This window comes from Aulonocara stuartgranti, assembly GCF_965226115.1.
Source record: "Aulonocara stuartgranti genome assembly, chromosome: 20".
In the NCBI taxonomy this organism is placed as follows: domain Eukaryota; kingdom Metazoa; phylum Chordata; class Actinopteri; order Cichliformes; family Cichlidae; genus Aulonocara; species Aulonocara stuartgranti.
Genome location: NC_138956.1, coordinates 10,046,349 through 10,066,879, shown reverse-complemented (window position 1 = coordinate 10,066,879; position 20,531 = coordinate 10,046,349). Strand labels below are relative to the sequence as shown.

General features: G+C 40.2%; 1 protein-coding gene and 1 long non-coding RNA gene across 2 annotated transcripts in view; one reads left to right on the top strand and one right to left on the bottom strand.

Annotated features, from left to right (window-relative positions):
- Positions 1-20,531, top strand: part of LOC309697092 — a 294,518-nt gene that overhangs the window by 33,907 nt on the left and 240,080 nt on the right. The gene's annotated exons all lie outside the window — the stretch shown is intronic.
- Positions 8,371-10,447, bottom strand: LOC309697726 (uncharacterized protein). Its single transcript, XM_082519841.1, has 3 exons — positions 9,724-10,447; positions 9,297-9,579; positions 8,371-9,169 (listed from the first exon to the last, which is right to left on the bottom strand). Exons 1-3 carry the CDS (start codon positions 10,119-10,121, stop codon positions 8,498-8,500), a joined length of 1,353 nt encoding a protein of 450 aa, XP_082375967.1. The 5' UTR covers positions 10,122-10,447; the 3' UTR covers positions 8,371-8,497.

The window sequence follows — 20,531 nt, the reverse complement described above, 5'->3', positions numbered from 1 at the left end:
TTTAAATTTGATTACTGCAAATGTAATTAACAACAAACTCTGTGTTGACCTCAGAGATTAACTTTTGTGTAATATTTCATTAACTCTGTCAAAAGGCTGCGAGGGTTCTGTCACCCATGGAGCAGTGTCAATGTACAGCGTGCCACTCACTGAGGATTATGATTTTGGTCATGCAGTATTTTTGTCTGTACTCCTTTTTTTGGTCATTATCTAAAGACCACTGGCCTGATAATGTCCACATAACATTGCAAATCAGAGTGAGAGTCTGGCTGTTACAGTACTCTAAATCTAATCCTTTTTTTTCTGCCATTTTCTTGTGTATGTAAGCCTCAAAGACCATAAAATCAGAGACTTCATTGCTAGGCAACTAGTCTCTGCACAGAGATGGGGAGGGTTTTCTGTGTTTACTGCCAGAGATCTGCTGCTAGTGGGAGTTTCAGCCTCTCCAAAAGAGAATACATAAAGCAGATACCGGTGATTTATGAAGACTTTAAATAGTTCCAAGTAATTGCAGCATCCCACAGGAACATGTATAACTTGACCATATTAGAGGTGTGTCGTAGCCCATATTGTTTGACTCGGGCTCAAAAATGGCAAATGCAAGTCTTGTGGTTAGAGACGGCCTTTTGTATTACCATGCTGTAAATACTGGGCAGAGTATAGAGGGAGTGGAAGCTCTCTGGAGAATGGGAATGATGAGGTAATCATTCACCCTGATCTGAATTAATAAGGCCTCATTAGGCAGTCGGAGACACACTGCGGCGCTGAAAAGAACCACAGTGTGGATTTACCCTATCATCTCCTCCTGTTGGATTTGGCTTCTGCAGCCCGTCGGCGCACATCGTGTTCGTTGGAGAGCGCCGCGTCTCATTCGCACTTGTGCATTAGCCTGATCTAAGATACATGGGAGTTGTATGTCTGCTGCACGGACAGCCATGTGTTACATACTTGTGCTTTGTCACAAGATAAAGCACTTGCACACCGGTCTTTGTGCAAGTGAAATAAAGATGAGAGATCATTAGACTCAATTTTGCTACCGGTGCTGATTACATTACATATTCCATTCTGTTGTCCCGGTATTAGAATAGCCTGTCAGTAAGTCTTTGCTTTGAGTTTGCCAATGCAAGTGGCGGGTCAGTGTGAGAAGGCCAGGGAATCTCCAAATTCCCAAAAGGCAACTTCAGCTGTCAGCAGTCTTTCAGGATATGAACCCCTTTGAAGTGAGCCTAAATGTGCAGACAAGCCCACAGACAATCACGCGGGGAGGGGGATAGATTAAATGGCCAAAGACCCCGTCGCAATCTAGATTTCATTACCCGGAATAAACACGTTGCATCAGGGCCTCAGCTTTTGTCTCTCTGCCAGTCTGTTTTGAAATTCAATAGATTGTAGTGGAAGATCTCTGAGGAGTGGCAGCGAGAATTGTTTCATGGAGTGGAAGCCTGTGGTTTTGGTTTTATTCCCAGGGAGTACTTGGTCGAGCAGACTGAAGGGCACTTTGGTTCAGAAAGCACCCCACCTCACCTCTGTCTAAGTGGATGTGACAGGTAGTCATGAAAAGAAAAAAAACAAAAAGATCGCAACAAAGACACAACAATGAAATTACTGACATAAAAACCCCTGACTGTCCTGGCGTTTTAAAGCTGAGCTTTTCTCTCTCCCTCTCTCTGCATTACACGTACATGCCAGGCATTTATAGCACAAGCAACCAGGAGAACCACGTGAGAGTGAAAATATGCAGTCGATTCATATAAAACGTGGCCAATCCATAAAACAAAATATTGGAAAAATGTATATTTCCTAAGAGTATCACAGACACTGCTTTTTTTCAAAGAAGCAGAAAGAAACTTGGGGGTAAATTATTGATGATTTAGTCATTAGCCTACTTCTGCTGTTTAGACAAAATTAGCCACAACTAAGAATAAAGCAAGAAATTAGGGCCAGACACTTGGAGACATGACTGAAATAAGCACATTGTGTTCAAATTTTATCCGTTACTTATGACAGGTGGCTAACAATAGCATTACAGACAATATGAACTGTGTCACTGATATGACGCCACATCACTTAATACTGTTTACAACATAACACAATAATGTGGCCGTACCTGGCAGGTTCTTACTTGTACAACTGCGAAAAGACGACGAAATTCTCAGTAGAGGGGTGATTTATAGGACAGAGCCACGCTGTCTTTCAGGGCAAGATTTACATCGCTGAGCACACTGAGAAGATGAATGCAGAGTCACAGAGAGGCCAAAAATGAATCTCTTTAAGATCGAACATTGAGTCAGCTGACACAAAGATGCCAGAATGGAGGCTAAAGCGAAGGAGGACAGAATGAAGGCACAACGGTGTGTTTTGATAGAATCTGGAATCAATATAAACTACTATAATCATGTTAGGCTTCCTGTACTGAAGTCTTTTAATGACAGTAATCACACATTGATCCAGAATATAGCATGTCACAAAGTGACTAGAGACTACTTTCACCCGGTTTCCTGGTGCAGTATCTATTGATTGCTTTCATATTGTGTCATCCTTCAGGCCATGTTTAAAAATATCGGAAATGGGAATGTATCGCACTTGACTGAACTCACAAGATAAAAATGATTAGTGTTTCTTACACTCATGCTGACCCCATTTTTCACTTCTTTAAATGAAAACATTGTCGGCACTGTCATATTTATCTCTCTTAAAGCGAGCAGCCAATTAGCTTAGCTTAGCACAAACCTGGGGAAAAAACGGGGCACATCTATCATACCTGAGTTAAAATTTGACATATTAGGGTATTATGTGCCTAATTTCTGCTCAAGGACCTGTGACTTCCTGGAGTCTTGCCAGAATGGCTGGCCTTTAATGCATCAAAACCTGCACTTCAGTTCTTTAAATTGTGCTAGTAAAATGTGGAATAGCAAGCAACTGAAACATTTTCAAGTGCACATGGAAATACACAGAGTTTGTACAATTTTAACAAGCTTGAAAGTCGATATTAGCTACAAACACCTTTATTCTTTGATACAGCCTGAACTCTCTTCTTCTAACTTCTTTCAGTAGTCTTCAGGAATAGTTCTCCAAGCTTCTTGAAAGACATTCAAAGCTCTTCTTTGGATGTTGGCTGCCTTTTGTTCTGTTCTCTGTCGAGATGACCCCACACTGCTTCATTAATGTTGAGGTCTGGGCTCTGGGCAGGCCAATCCATGACTGATAGTGTCCCATTCAGTATGTTCTTCTATCCAGGTATGCTTTTACTGCACTGGCAGTGTCTGTGAAATCATTGTGATGCTGAAAAGTGAAACTGCTGAAATGCTTTCCAGATGGCAGATCAAAATCTGATGATGGTTATCTGCGCTCATGCTTCCATCAGTTTTGACAATATTCCCAACACCACTGGCTCAAATGCACTCTCAAATCATGGCCTCCACTGTGTTTTACAGATGGCTGTATCTCTTACTGTATTTCTGTCTTAAGGCCATTTCCAATTCTTCTTTCTGAATCTGTTTGGTTAGGCATTCATTTTTGACACTCACCAATTGATGGCAAATCTAATGAGTTAAGAAACATTTTTATATCTTCTGTATTGGCTTGTGCAGGTTTTGTGTATAGCATTTTGTAATAGGTTTGGAATGCCAAGTCAATTCCCTCCAGGTCACTTTGTAATTCCCAGTTTGGGGATCAAGGACTGAGCATAAAGAATGCGTCATTTGCTTTTTACGAAGTTTTCTAGCAAGTAATTTTGTTGCCCTTGGCCCCGTTTCATAATATGATTGTCTCAAAAATTTGTATTTTTTTCTCTTCTTCTTCCTGATATATATCAAGAATTTGTTTTTTAATTTTCTGAATTTGTTTCAAGGTCTGGTCAGATTGAGTCTTTTTGTGTCTGTTTTCTAAATCTTTTAGTGTATTTTCAAGTCCATTTAGCTGATTCTCTTTAGCTTTCTTCAGAGCTGCACTTAGTGATATAAATTCAAATCATAATTTGGTTGTAGGTAGACTGAAAGAAGAGTTACCATTTTGCCCTCTATTTTACCTTGAATTAACACATATCTGTCTTCATTATCCTTTACTTGTCTGGTAAGTTCAAAATGTAGGGAGTTGTGTAACAATACCGCAACTCCTCTTTTGTTACCTGTTTTAAAAGAGCTGTAAAATGTATTTGTGAATCCAAACTTCTTTAACTTCTCATGCTCTGTTTGAGATAAATGATAAATGAATACACAATCTGTATTTTTTCCCGCTTTATCTTAGACATGACTTCACTCCTCTTAACAGGGTTGTTAAGTCCGTTTACATTCCATGAAGCTGCTCTACAGTCACAGTTACTCATACCGGTATTTCCAACCAATTACGTCGACGCTCCGAACATAGAACTATAAGAACAAAATAACCACAAAAACTGAACATATGTTACCTTGACTTCCACTCCTGGGGCTCTATAGTGCCCTGTCATTCTATAGTGTCCATTCGTACAATATTGGAGAAAAAATCCTACCATATGTAGGAGCTCCATCGCTGCATCCAGCAGCTTTCTCTTGTCTCTGAACATTTTAAGTATCTCTCTCAGTCCTGATCAACATAGTCTGTTTTACATGACACAGGTCTAACACAAAAAATGGTATAAAGTAAAATCGTTACGGGAGCAATGCGTACAATGCCAGCATATGGTAGAGGCATTTCTTTATAAATCTTAAATAAGACGCAATAGAAGGGCTAAACACCTCTTCCTCTATTATAATAAACTGAGATTAGGAAACAATACTTACAGAGCAAAAACATGTATTTTAGCCGCTTAGTCCAGTGAGGCTTAACACAAGATAGTTTATACTTGTTGTCTGAGAAATCCACGAAGCCTTCCAAGGACACGTTCGGAGTGTGAGCTATCCGTTTTCTCCCAGTGTGCGCTTCGGGTGAGAACCTGTTCCCAGTTGACGTCCCCGCAGTGTGGCAGCTCCACAGCGTAACCCTGCTTCTTCATATCCTCTGCCACTTCTGATGCACTCTTGTACAGGCGTGGACTGCTCTCCCAATAAATTCTCATTTTAGCTGGGTATGGTGTCTGGAAACGTATTTTTTGTTCTTTGAGGATCTTATATTCTTTGAGGTAAGTCGTGTGTAAATGTGATAGTTTTGCCCTCATAAGAAATTTTCTTAGCGCAAGCTGCTCTCAGGATTTTGTCTTTTATGTCACACACTTAGCATGTAGCTAAGTGTGAATGCTTACATGAAGTGAATTACAACTTCATATAACTACTAGCATGGCTGAAATCTCTGAGACATGAGCTGTAAAATGACCCCTCATAAGCTGTGCACGCTATAGATATCATTTAAGCTAACTGTTTACCAAAGGGACAACCACATAGTTTCACCTTTTTCTCAAAGATTAATCTTGATTAAGTCTGAAAGATTTATTACCAGGTGAAGTCTACTCTCAAAGGGCTAGTACAAGTTTAATAAAATGATTTATCAGTTGATTAAATTAAGAATGTGAGAAACAGTCACTTATTTAAATGAGAATATTTTTCTTTCTAGCTTTCTGTGAGAATTGGTATACCCTGAGGGGATTACTGTGGCTAAAACTGACTTTGATGAACTTCTTAAAGGAAGTACTATTTTATGGATTAATATATAAAAATTACCCCCAAGAAGTGTCATTTCTGATCATGAAGAAAACAGTGAAATTGCTTTTTTTTTCATTTAGTTTCAAAAGTCATCAATAGGGAAATAAAACTTTAATTGATGTCATTTCTTGCCTGGTGTGAAAATTAGAATTCATCCCAGGGGAGATGCATTTTGGGGCAAAACAAATTTTGTCAAAGCACTGTGAAAGAGCTATTAGGCGCCAAGTGTTCAGCACATGAAGTGTTGAAAGTTTTATTAACTATGTGTGTTGTTTGGGAGGTTGGACTTTTCTTAGTATGTGCCTGAATGGTCTCAGGAGAGGAATAAGAAAGCAAAGCAGCTGAGCATTAAAGCTGCAGGCGGTGAGAATGAACAGTGCGCAGAGTAGGACGGCATCACGGCAGCCCTTTCAGGCCCACACAGTCTACACAGGAGGGATAGCACTTAAGCAAAAAGCCATTTATCTGTTAAACACACCCTCTGGATTATTTATCGCTGTCGTACAAGGCACCCATCCGCTGAAATCTCAATGTCCTCCCAGCTGCCGGCTCTGCTCAGGTAAATCAAAGTGACTTTTTCACTGAATGAGGTATGTAAAACCATTAGGACAAATTGCAGGAACCCATAGGACCTGCCGTTTTCCCCACATTCTGCTGAGAAGCGGTGGGCATTGTGTATCACAAGAGACACATCAGCTTTGAAGGGGGAGTTCATGCTGTTGCGGTCGCTTGTCACATAGGCTGCTTTATATTTAAGTGAGAATTCTCAAGAGAGGCCTGACTAATGGCTCTATATCAATGCGCATCCACGTGCTTTGTCTCTCTGTGACCTTTCAGCATTATTGCTATATGCGTTGGCTGCTGGAGCATTATGCATACTTAACTGTTTTTTTTAAGAAGTGCCGGGGTCGTGGGTTTGACAGAAATGTTCATCATTGCCAGTGACTAAAGCTTTACCTGCCAACACGCTACTCAAGTTGATGTCCTTGTTTTGAAGTGATTTTTTTTTCTGTACAGGCAAAAAGATGCTGGGCAGATGCAAATCAGTAGGCTCCCTTAATTGACACAACATTACTCTAGGCTGGTACTGAGCGTGGGTCAGATGAATTAGAAAGAAGGAAGAGAGGTGTAAGAAGTCTGCACGTGTAGGAGCATATATGAATAGCAAATTGATGTTTTCTGCTGTTTCTGTAAGAAAGTGAAACAAGAGTTTACAGTTTTTCTCGATTGCTAAAACACATTTCTTGAAACTACGCCTCATATCCTCACAACAGTAAACACAAATCCATAACATCTCACTCAATTTCCCAAACATCCTATTTCCAGGTCAAAATGAAGCTCTACACCCAAAACTATTCACTCTTGCTGAAAAACCAAACTTTGCCCTCAGACATCAAACACAAGCCCTCAAAAACACACACACTACAACAGAGTTTTGCACACTGGTACAATTACATTTTTTTCTGATTGCTTAAGCACATTTTTTGTAACTATTGGCTAATTTTGCAAAACTCTTCACACAAATAAGAAAACCTGTCACCCAATAATCAAAACATTGTAGTTCTCTTGCAAAAGCAAACACAGCTAGATTAACTCTTCATACCTTCGTAAAAATAGTGTTTCCGTATCAAACAGTACACACAAGCCATCATCTACTAAGCACACAATGCGCCAACTGCACACTGATGGTATGAATACAAAACACATCTGGCTTTTGCTTTCTCTGTGCACAAGGTAGGCTATGTCAGTTTGAGCTCATACTTCTGTCATAGATCCATAAGCATAGAGGGATCCAAACTTCAAGTACTGGTGTTTATTCAAACACATCAAAACAAACACAAGTGTTTATTTCCAAGTATAGGATTATTTGCAATCGCCATAATGACTATATGGGTTACTTGGTCTGCAGTGAACATGCTTCCTCTGCCCCCAGCATCTGGTCATCTAGCAATTCTGTAAAGTAACAATTTCAGTATTTTTACATCAGTGGTATTGGTGTGTTTCTCATTGGCATATGGCAGTGCTACAAATCTTTGTGCGAAGTGACTGTACTAACCGATTCTCATTTCAAGATGTCCTTATGGTACTTGCTACAGTGTAGCGGCTCGAGTTAGGCTGGACCCGTTGGCCAGCTACCCTCAGGGTCATTCCACGGTTGATTACATGGTCCACTATTGTAGCTCTGATGTCATCAGCAATTCTATTTCTTACTCTTCCTACCCTTCCTCTCCCCCCTCCTCATCTTCCTCTCCCCCCTCCTCGTCTTCCTCTTGCTCCTCCTTGTCGTCCTCTTCATCCTACTTCTTCACCTCCACGTCCTCTTCCTCGGCCTCCTCTACTTCTCACTCTTTCTGCTCCCTCCATTGTACTCCGCACACACAGCTTACCTGTATTATAGTGCTTAGGCTGATTGCAAAGTGAACTAATTATCTAAAAAAGTTTTCACATGTGAAAGTGTGCCAGACAGTTGGCAAATTAGTGTTAATGATAGCCATACATGTGTATACTTTTGCTAGGAGTGTGTTGGAAATTTGGTAATTGAGTGTTGTGCAGTGAATTGTGCCTACAGTTTTGCAAAGTGTGTGTTACAAAATTGCAAACTGAGTGCAAAGCAGTTTTTGTGCTTTTAGTTTTGCAAACTCAGTGAGTGGTTTTGCTATAAGTCTGAATAGTTTTAGAGATTGTGCTACAGGAATCACAGTTAGGGTTTAAGCATTTAGAAAAAACTGTAATTCAAAACAATAGTTCCAAAACAATTAGGTTGCTTATGGTTCTCCCCTTCAAAACCCTTGTCACATGATAAACACAAAAGACGCAACCAATGTATGTACAGTGGCACATTGTCATTCATGTACTATACAGTACAACACACACCAGAAACATTATCCCACCTCAGCATCTTGTCTTTGGTCTGGGTCAGGCCAGAGAATCTCATCCACATCACAGGCTATATTGGCCCCAGCCAGGCAGCGGGGGTAAAATCCTCTTGCATGCCTGATCCACCCCTGGCATGCATCTACTGATATGTCTAGGCAGGCCTCTTCCATGGCCTGAAGGAGGTGAACACGGACATAAGGTTCTCGGTCATACACTTTCCACCGCCATGCCGAAAATAACTCCTCTATCGGGTTTAGAAAGGGAGAGTATGCAGGCAGAAAGATATTAGAAAACCTTGGGTTATTGGTAAACCAGTCACGAACCAGAGCAGCGCGATGGAAGCTGACGTTATCCCACACAACAACGTAGTGAGGCTGCTCTGGCTGTGCTGGTTCCCTGTAGTCCAGCTGGAACATATGTTGTCTTAAACCATCAAGAAAAGCAAGGAGAAGCATAGTGTTATAGGGTCCCAGTACGGCATGGCGGTGGAGTACCCCTCGTTGGCTGATGGCTGCGCACATAGTGACATTCCCCCCACGCTGACCAGGGACATTTACAATAGCCTGATGGCCAATTATGTTCCTCCCCCTTTTCCTTCTTTTGGTCAGGTTAAAACCTGCCTCATCCACAAAGATTATTTCATGGGGAACAGGCCGTCCTTCAATCTCAAAGATTCTCTGCAAAACACATAACACAGTAGAGTCAATCAGTACCCTGAACCACAGTTCAAGAGTGCTGAAATGGCAGCATAAACTGCCATGCTGTGATGGTACACAATACTTTATACAATATCCAAACTCATACCTGAACATATTCCACACGTTGGTTTTTCACTCTGTCAGAGTTTCGTTCGAAAGGGACTCGGTATGCCTGTTTCATCCGGAATTGATTCTTTCGGAGGATGCGGTCAATTGTGGACAGGCTGATGGCATTTATGCCTCGAAAAAGATGATCATCCTCAATCACTCTCCTTTGAATCTCTTGCAGGCGGATTACATTATTTGCATTTACCATGTTTACAAGTTCCCTCTCTTGCTCCTCCGACAAAAGCCTTAACCTGCCTCCACCAGGTGGTCGTCTCTGTGTCCTACAAAAATAGAAGCACTCATTACTGTAACTGTCACACATTCATTTTACAGGCAAATAATGGAAACATACTGAAACTCAAGACACATAAGTTCAGTAACTTAAACGTTACTGTACAAAGCAGTCTTACTGCAAGTACACCTACCTGTTTTCCTCCCTGAAGGTTCTGATGATGGAGACAACAGTGAAGCGACTCAAATTTGGTTGTACTCGTTGCCCAGCCTCCCTCATAGTCATCCCATGGACAAGGACATGGTCAACTAAAGTGGCTCGAATTTCATCCGAGACTGACTGTCTTCTTGCCCTTGCTCTTCCCCTTCCTTGTCGCCGTCGTTCTCCACCTCCACCTCCTTCACCACATCCTCCTCCTCCTCCACCTCTCCCTCCTCCTCCTCCACCTTCCTGTTGTCCTAGACCACCTCCTCTTCCTCTTCCACCACGTCCTCCTCTTTCACCATGTCCTCTTCCTCCACCACGTCCTCCTCCTTCACCATGTCCTCTTTCTCCACCACGTCCTCTTCCTTTGCATCTCTTTGGATCCATTGTTTCAAACCTGAATGAGCTGACTTTGGCCCTTTTATCTATCCATCGCAGGTTCTGATTGGTGTGTGCTAAATTTTGACTCCTAGTGTTTCCACCTGGTTAATTGTGTGCTAATTGAGCTCAAGCTATGCTGACTTAAGTTAACATTATTGCATGCTAGTGCTTTCTAAATGACTACATGGTGTAAGCACTGTAAAATGTAGGGATTTGTGTGTAGAGTTTTGCAGTAACAGTTCACCAAATTTGAGTCATGTGTCAAAGCAGGGAATAGTGTTCATAGTTCAGGGAAATGGGTGAGCTTTTTGAACAATAGCGTTACGGTTTTGAAATTTTAGTTTAGAGGCCTGGTTATAGTGTTTAGGCAATCAAGAAAAACTGTAATAAGAATATCCAAAAACAGTTGTTCAGCTGGTTTACTTACTATTGAATGTAAAAGGTAGATGTCAGTTTGTGGACTGCTGTCTTGAAGACTCTAGTTGTGATATTAGCTACCAACTAATGCTAGCACTGGCTAGCTTGTTTGGTTAGCAAGGGTCATCTGTGATTTACAATGATATTAGCTGTGTCCAAATTCAGGGGCCGTATCGTTCGGAAGACCTGGCATTCACGGTCTACGTGGGAGATTAATAAACTCAGCCATCTGCTCCTTGCTATCTAAAATATAACACGACATTGGCATAAGTTCTTGACCATCTCACACTTCTGTTTAATCCGTTTTCTGTTTGACGTGTATTTAGCTGTGTGAAAACTATAACTTTAATCTCAGCCAAACAGAAAAAAGTCAAAGAATAACATTTTTAAGTTATGTAAGTGACTTATATATCATGTTTAACTTGAGTAGCAAAAGACCACGGTAGGGTTGAAAACACCAGCTCTAGAGAGCCTTGACCTCCCAGTCAGCTATTGAGCTGTTGGGTAACACGTCTCCAAAAACATCGGAGCACTATTGCAAATATGTGATTTCATGATAAATCGAGCAGATATTTGAAGTTTACAGAGCTACATTCTCGCCTGAAAATATGTTAAAACTTTATTTTGTGACCCAGAAAGAGTAATATTAAAACTACGTAGCTGCCGCCATTTTTGGAAACTGGAATTGGTTGGCCTGTGCTATAAATTCTGGGATAGGTTGGGCCACGAAGGATGCACCTGACCCATCCTTCAAATCTAGGGAAAAGGAGGACGCATTTGTCAGCCGCATTTGAAGGAGTCTACAAATTTGGACAGCCTTCGGCGCGTCGCTGTGACATAATCGGCATATAAATGCAGCCTCCAAAGGATGCGGCCCGTGGATTTGGACACAGCTACTAACTGCGACACTGACTGACCAATTACTTTATAGTAGTGTAAAACCTAATGCTGGAAAAGACCACTAGCACCTAGCTGTCACTCAAAAGGCCCACGTCCCTGAGTATAATGTTAGGCCTTGGGTTAAATAAAAATTCACTGTACTGAGCATCTTGGCCTTGGAAATTTGATGTTTCGGACGTGACAAGCGAGGAGCAGATCTGACTGAGGAATCAAGGTAACAAGGAAGGTCTGCCCCAAAGCATCCTCTTCTTTATCATCCTTTTTTGTTTTTATGTGGACCATCGTTTAGAAAATGAACATCATGTTTTATTCTAGCTGGTTCTCATTCCCAGGGTGTCAAATCTGCTTGGCTCATTATGCGAAAGGTGTCCTTCAGCTGCTTATCTTGACTCACAGAGTTATGTTATTGGTGAGGCAACCCCCTAACAATTCCAACCTTGTTGTTTTTTCAATGAGTAGGGTTACTGTTGTGAAAGGATTTTTTTTATTTTATTTTTTTACACCACAACCATTTTCAAGAGCGAGTGAAAATGCAGTGAACCAACACCAAACAACATATTGTATGTAGCCAAACACACTTGCTTGCCATTAGAAATAAAGACATTGTCATGCATTTCTGCATTTACTTGCATTTACTTTTATTTTCAAACTCAAAAGCCATGTCCATCTTTTATATACAGTCTACTTACAGAGCTAGCCTTCTCTGGCCATTCCAGGAACTTATGTTTTTTGCATTTTTGCAAATTATTGTGCTTTTCCAATGCCTTTTTTTCTTTGTTTCTTTTCTTTATTGCTCTTCTATTTGGGAAAAAAAAGGAGCTGTCCCAGTAGATACATACACTACATGCCCTGCTGGTTCAGCCAAGCTACAATGCAAAATTATGCACCTTATTAAAATTAAATTTACGAAAGAAAGAATTCATGGCTTTATTCTGGAGCTGCATGTCTTTAATAGTGCCCTATTCACCTCCATGGTTTTCAAGTCCTCAGAGCATAGAGTGTAGCTATTCCAAGGTCTGCTTGCTGAAAAACTACAGATGGATGGCAAATTAGAATAAAACATGAATTAATTAGTGGAGAAACACAGGCCCAATAAGTGCTACCATAGAGGAAACAAGGGTTCCCTGTAGAGTTTGATGAGTATGCAAGTGACGTGAATCATATCTGATGGCCTTCACAGTCACCAGATCTCAGCTAAACAGTCATGAACAAGTGGTTTAGAAGCATTTGTTAAAATAACCAAAGGATCTAATGTCAGTCTGGCTGTGCCGCTTCTTTTTACCCCATATTTTTATTTCACCCTCCCCTTGATTTCTCTTTGTTTTCTTTGTACGTCTTGCTGCCTTTGTGTGTTCGTGGTCGATGTGGCACTTCTTCTTCTCCTGCTCTATCAACGCTATTCCAACAAATGTGAGCATCTGTGGCTCATCAGCTCATCATCCTGCAGTGGACTGGCCCTCCAGTTATCTCCACCAGGTCATTCTGCTATCTATTGTCGTAGTTGAGCCAAGGCCTTGTGCTCGGCTTAGTTTTAATTTGCTCCTCGTGTCTATTGCTCTGAACTAATTTTTCTCTTTTCTGTTTAAACCGGCCAACTCATCACCTGCTGCAGCCAAGCTTCTACTCTCCAGCACCTCTTCAGTAACATTTACCTGCCTGCCCCGCCACACTCTCTCTCTGCCTCCACCATCAGCTGCATGCCAGCTCTGATCATCCTGCTCTGGTTTTCCCTGCCTTCTTATCCTGCATGCTCCATCTCAAAAGACTCGTCACATCCAAACCCGACTACTTGAGTGTTCACAATAACGGCCTTTCTGAATCATTGCCAGCCTGATTGTGCGTGCTCTGGCTTTGCCAGAAATTTTATTTATTTTCAACAGCCAACCCCAAATTGAGTGATTTTGTTTGTATCTTCTCAGTGAAATTACAGTTTGTTTTTTCTGGGAGCTGCTGTTATGTATTAATAACTTTCACTGGAAAGCCAATCAAAAACCACCATGCTGTCAGCGTCACAATGTTAGCAAGAAGCCAGAGCCAATCATTCACCTCACGGTTCATTAACAGACTGATGAGACTGGGAGCTATGACCTAGCGGGAAGTAAAGACTGAAAGTACAAAACAATGAGTGTAGCTGGGGCTGAGAGCAAGAAAGTGGGATCAGCCAATGGCCCAGTAGGAGCCTGCATGCTGTGACGTCATGGTGAGCAAACTGCTGGCAGTTAGTATTAAAGTGACATAAAAAAAAGAAAAGAATGTTTAAACTGAACCGAAATGCAGCGCTCCCTCTGTCAAGTGAACGATTACTACAAACAGAAAACCTGTATGAGATTTGTATACAAGTACTAGACTCTAAAAGCACCAGGGGGTTAGATTTTTTAGAAAATCATTTTTCCATGTAGTATAAAAAAGTACAGATGACTAATGGCCAAGCCCTTACTACATGTTAACATTTTCCCCCAAAATGATATCTACAAAACAGCAACAACAGGAAATTGAGAAGGGAAAGATAAAGGAAGAAATGGCAGGCCTTAAAGAAGAAGAAATATCTACAATAGATCAACAGTATGTGAAGAGATTTCCTTAAGAAATGGAAAAACAACTAGCGCAGATGTGACACAGGACCCGATTTGTACATGTGACCCATCTACTGTTCAAAGAAATCTCATCAGAAAAAGTCTCAGCATAAGGATGGCTGTCAAGAAGCCATTCTTAATAAAGGAATACAGGGAGGAAGGCTGAGATATTTACACAAGAACTGCACTTACATCAGTGGCAACGGGTCTCATGGAGCGATTAATCCAAATTTTACATTTTTGTATCAAATCATCTTCAGTATATACAGAGGGCATTAAAGAAACTAAAAAATAACAAAACTCCAGGTACAGATGGCCTGCCGGCTGAGTGGTATAAGGCATTTGAGGTGGAGGTGCTTCCAGTTTTGCTAAGGTCATTTAACTGGACATTAGAGAACATGTCCACCCCCCCATCATGGTCTGAGACAATCATAACAATTATACCTAAAGACGGTAAGAACAAAATGCTGTGCAGCTCATATAGGCCGATATCAGTCCTAAACCAAGATTATAAGCTTTACGCCTCAATTATATCTAATAGGCTAAACTCGTTCATCCCAGATTTGATTGATGAAGATCAAACTGGATTTGTTGGGGGCCGGCAAACCCAAGACAACATAAGACCCTCTCTCCACATAATAATATAAGAGAAAATAATCATAAAGCGGTACTAATTAGTCTGGATGCCGAAAAGGGCTTTGATTGCGTCAGCTGGACGTATTTGTTTTTGGTCCTAGAAAGATTTGGTTTTGCTGAAAACTCCATTAACAGTATTAAGACATTATATTCAATGCCTACCGCGAGAGTCTAGATAAATGGATGAGTCACGGACCGTATAAAGTTGGAAAGATCGTCCCTTGTCTCCAACTCTTTTCGCTCTTTACATTGAACCTTTAGCACAGGCAATAAGAGAAAATATTAGTATTCATAAAATGATGCTGATGATGTCCTTTTGTACTTGTCGAATCCAGACCAGTCCATCCGGACCCTTTTAGATTTGCTGGGAAGGTTTGGGATGTATTCTGGTTACAAACTCAACATGGGAAAAACACAAATTTTAAGTTTTAACTATAGCCCGTTGAGTGAGGTTAAAAAAATAATTCTGTTGATTGGTCTCTGAAAGCAATTAGATATTTATGAGTATGGCTGACTAAATCGTTAGATGACTTGTATAAAAAAACCTTTGAGCCCGTGAACCAAAAGATTAAAGAGGACCTCACTCAATGGTCAACACTTGTTTTTGATTTTAGTGCGAGAATGGAGGTCATTAAAATGTCAGTCCTACCCAGACTACTGTATCTGTTTATGTCTCTGCCTATCAAAATCCCCAAATCTCAGTTTCATGACTGGGACAAACAAATATCTCGATTTATTTGGAGGGGGCCGAAATCTAGAATTAATAGCACATTATTAATCCATAAAGATAAAGGCGGCTTCTCCCTCCCAAGTCTCTGAGATTACTACCTTGCTGCTCAACTCAAAATAATTATACAATGGTGTGATGACACTTATGGGGCCCGATGGAAAGACATTGAGAATATGTGTGGGGTCATTCCAATTCAGGCCTTGATAGGAGATCAGAAGCTGGCCTACCAGAAAGAACTGAACCCTTTCGCATCTTTTACATTGCTTATCTGGTTTGAGTTAGTGAAAGAACTAAATCTAAGGAACCACATTCAAGTACTTAAATGGGTGGCTTATGACTCTGAGTTTAAACCAAACCAATTGGATTTACAATTTAAGAACTGGTCACATAAAGGCATTAATGTGTACTGTAAAATACTGGATAAGAATGGCCTGCAAAGTTTTCAAACATTACAAGAAAAATATGAGCTAGGAAAAAGTGATTTTTTCAGATACCTACAATTACGGCAATATTCGTCCTCAAAAGTGACTAAAGAAATTAATACACAACCCAATGAAATAATTAATCTGATTTCACAAACATACTTTAAGGGATGTAAGTCAGTTATCTCTAAACTCTACCAGGGCATATTGAAAAGTAGGGGAACCTCAACAGCTTATATAAAGGAAAGATGGGGGAGAGAGTTGTCCTCAGTTATAACTTCTGAGCAATGGGACAATATGTGTGAGACTGCTATTTCAACCTCATCCTCTGCATACTGGCGAGAATTTCGTTGGAAAAACTTGGTACGATTTTTCATAACACCAAAACAACAAACACTGGGAAATTCTGTGAGCTGTGGGCAAACTGTTGCAAACCATATCCACATATTCTGGTCTTGTCGAAAACTTTCTAAATTTTGGGAAGATGTTATATCCAAGATAGAACAGACTATAGGCTTTAAATCAAAACAACGGCCTGTCATAACATTTTGTTTAGGAGACTTACCCGAAGAATTAACAAGCAATGACAAATATCTCCTGAAGATTCTTACTGCTGCAGCAAAAAAAGCAATTACTCATAAGTGGCTCTGTACTGACCCCCCTGTTCTGGACGACTGGTTGAGCGTTGTTGAGGAGATTCATAAAATGGAAAAACTTACCTTTTTGTTAAGGCCGCAAGCTAATATTTATACCACAAGATGGGACAAGTGGTTGAAATATATTCGAAATTAGAATGTTTTTATTTATTTATTTTTCCTTTCTCTTGTTTGTGCCTACCCACATCTATATAAACTTCTGCATGCCTCTCCTAGGCTGCTCTTAATCTGCTGTCAATTAATGAATATAAAGTCATGTTCTCACTGCCAGAATTGCTTTGTGGGAAAAAGCTGTGCTTTTCAGTCGACTGCTCGTTTTGTTATTGTTGTTTTTGGTTGTTTGTTGTTTTCCTTTTCTGTTGTAAAAAATATGTAAAACCTTTATTAAAAACTAAGCAATAATAAAATAAAAAATGTAGTAACATGCTGCATCAAAAACTTAAAATAACACAATGAAAAGCTTAGAGACGTGTTTTGATACAATATTAGAGAGAATTTTAAATTTTGTAACATGACATTAACTAATAAACTACTGCTTTGGAAATATGAAAACAAATTTAATTTTAATTCAGTTTCTCCAGCTGTCCTTTTTTGTGATAGTAACTGTATAGTATACTCTTTGCAAAAGACTAGATTCGTCATCTGAAAACGTCTGCTTAGCTTCTGCGTCCAAGCTGTAGAGACAGTTGTCATTTCTACTAATGATCCTCATCATCAGACAGGTCAGTTTGACACTGAGGTTGGTGTTTACTGTGTGTCCATGGAGAAATCACAGAGTCACATTTTGATGATTTGAATCCAAAGTAACAACTGTACTAGAAATGGTCCAGAGGTGCAGAATAAGATGATCTTGAAGCAGAAATTGGTCATATATAAGTCACATATATTACAGGCCCAGAACTAAATATCCCATTGAGGACACTTATGGCACATGTTTTTTAAACAAACTTTCTAATACAATTTTAACAGCTTCAGATAACTATAGCGGCGTCTGACTTGACCTGCTTTCACCAGTATGACATATGACTTTAGTTGACTCCCATACCTCTGCTTTCCTTTATACTGTACAGTATGCACACTGTTATTTTAAGTATAGGCTAAGATCCAAAATTTAGCTTTCCAAACAAGTAGAGAAAGAAGGCCAAATTGTGTTGCTGCTCTCCTCTGTTTTGGGATGCAATATGTGGTTTGTTGGACAGCTCCTGGAGCACAGATTAGGCTTGTGCTCCAAAATCCTGTCAGTAATATGGTCTGCCTTCACAGCACAGTGCTGAGGTACAGACTGCAGATAGGATTTGTGGGGTTATGAGGAATCACATCAATAGTCTTTTTTCACTCTGAATATGAATCAGACTTTTTTTTTAAAAAACTCTGAAGGTGTTTGGCAGCATGTGCATTTTGCTGTGGCTGGACAAATACTGTACCACAGGAACAGTAATTGTAATGTGACTAATAAAGTAGTTGACCTACAGCATTTTATTTTAAGCTTCATTTGTGCCTTCATTCTTTACTTTATGAAACTTCAACAACTGCTATAATGGCTGCAAGGAAGAAACAGGGGGAGAAAACACAAACAGGAACTAATCAGTGCACTGTGTCATAGTAAAGGATAGTAAAGCTACAGCTTTCGTTTTAAAAAAAACAAAAACTACAGTATTTCCCAGCAAACATCAATGTGTGCATTTACTTTTGAATTGCAAAGTCTGTTCCATAAGGAGCTCTTTTAACCCGATTAATGTGTTTTATGAGTTTCATTGACAGAAATATCATGCAAAAAAGTGAAAGGATCCATGTGTTGCTAGCATAATGGTACCTAGCCAAAACCATCCAATCAACAAATATTAACAAAAGACAAGAAATGAACACCAAGTGATGATATAGTGAACAACACAGTATTTTAATTTATTCCTGTAGAACTGGAACATTCATAAATTTCCTTTGAAGGTCAGTGAATAGGAGACGTTATCATTAATCACTCTTACTTCCTAGTTTTAAATGATTCTGCTAAAGAACATTGGGCCCATTTTTTCTTTTTTCTTTCTTCTTTTTTTTTTTGAACAAAAATGTAAAATTGGGCACATAAAGACACTTAAATATTTGGAGTTGTTCAAAGGTCAAAGCTGCTCTGGCTGCATGCTATCTTTGGACGACAACATGCCCCGAGCCTCGAACGAAACTGATCTTATGCGACTCATACAAAACACGCAATGGTTCCAATATGTTGGGCTGTGAAATTATTAATGGAGTTGATCTTCTTGATCAAAAAATTCACGGTCAAATATAATCAGTGGGCCTTCTAAGCTATTAGCTTATCCTGCCTGCCATCCACTTTCTCATTCAAGTTTCTATTAATGGTGAAATGATGTTCAGCGAACCTGCATATTAAAAGTCTCCTTGTGGTTAATTACTATGCAGGGGGAGATCAATCCAAACTACAGTCAGTTTAATGAGGGATTGCTGTTTGGACTGTAGTAAAACAAATTCATTTTGGAATAGCTTCAACAGCCACTTATTGATGAGGGCTTGTTGTTTTCATAGAGGAGTGACTGCCTTGTTAAGCGCTATGGGAGATGTCGGGCTGGAGAAGCAGATTGTGTTTCAGTCACTCAAATCAAGGCTTCATTTGTACAATGATCATGTGGCCATCAGCTTGTTAAAGCGGACCTCTCTCAGACCCCTGAACAAAAGGGGTGTCGCCGATAACAGTGAAAGGCGCAGGGTCTCTGAATCATCGGATTACTTTGACATCACGGCTGCTGTCTTTTCGTTTCTTCCAACAGATGCGACTAATGCATTTTCTCACCTATGCTTGATACATTTTCTAATGGCCTCAGACTGCCCCATTTCTTTTGGTGTGCTTTTACTTTCTTCCTGTTCAGGCAGTAATGAGAAAAAATAGCTCTTGCAGCACTGCCCCAATGACTGTGAATAGGAAAAGATGGAAAGGTGACTGTAAGAGAGCACCGCAAGAAAATTCAGTTGGGGATAATGGGTCCATTTTTCTCCGTGGGATTATCCGTCTTTATAAAATAAAGTTTATTTCTCGTGAAAATAACAGCCAAGAATCACGCAAACAAAAGGTTCAATAGATTAGCGCAGCCCTGTCAGTGTTGGTGATACAGCTCCAGGTTGCACATTGTATACTTTACAAGATTAAGTCTTTGTGTGATGCCTAGCTGTGGGCAAGTTTTAACTGCAGTCCCAATTCATTCTCACAGCACTGAACAGCTCATAGTATGAACACAGTTCCTCAAACTTCCGCCCTAAATTTTCAGAGCAATAACTAAGTTGGAACTAGCGCACGTCCGACGCAATGGAAGGAAAACAATCACTTGACGGAGGCCAAGCGCATCGATGGGTTTCTCTATAGAGCAGCTTTTTTAATATGTAAAGCTCATGTAAATGTAGGATTTGTCACTTGTCATTTGAGGGCGAGCAAGAGTATTGACAGAGTGGCTTTCTGGATCTGCTGGAGCTCCTCTCATTCTGTTAGAGCTTTAGTTTGGTGGAAGTCAGACAGACAGACTTTTTTTCTGTTATCAGCTGGCACTGATATTATTTATTCCCCTCATTTAATTCCCACCCACCCACACACTGTGAATAGGATAAAGCCCACACGCATCAAGCACAAATGGATACATGGAAACCTTCAACCAAAATCCAACAATTTGCAGTGAAACTGCGAGGATTCATAATTAATTTTACACCAAATTGTTTTCTAATGTGCACTAAGGTATTTTCCTTCTGGTAATGCAACAGATGAATGCTCTCAATCTTCCATCCAAAGCCTCCAGCTGCAGATTAGGATTTAGCAAAGCACTGCCGGTGAAACCCAAGTGCCTTCTGGTGGGGGGAGGGGGACAGGGACACTCATAACATCAATTTTCATTTCCACCTTTTTTATCCAAACAACACCTGTCATTGCATAATGCTCAGCTGGAGAGATATTACACAAACACTGGTGTTATAGAGTTTCTTTTTCCAATTATGAGAGGAGGACTTGGTTTAACTGTCCTCTATTTCTATCTGAGGTGGAGAAACATCATTTAGAGAACGGATCCAAATAATTATCCTACAGCTAA

Excerpts from the sequence above, each read along its gene's own strand:
- LOC309697726 (XM_082519841.1), bottom strand. The coding sequence starts at position 10,121 with ATGGATCCAAAGAGATGCAAAGGAAGAGGACGTGGTGGAGAAAGAGGA. Across the intron at positions 9,580-9,723 it reads ACCTTCAGGGAGGAAAACAG|GACACAGAGACGACCACCTG; the intron begins GTAGGTGTACTT and ends CTATTTTTGTAG. Across the intron at positions 9,170-9,296 it reads AACGTGTGGAATATGTTCAG|AGAATCTTTGAGATTGAAGG; the intron begins GTATGAGTTTGG and ends TGTGTTTTGCAG.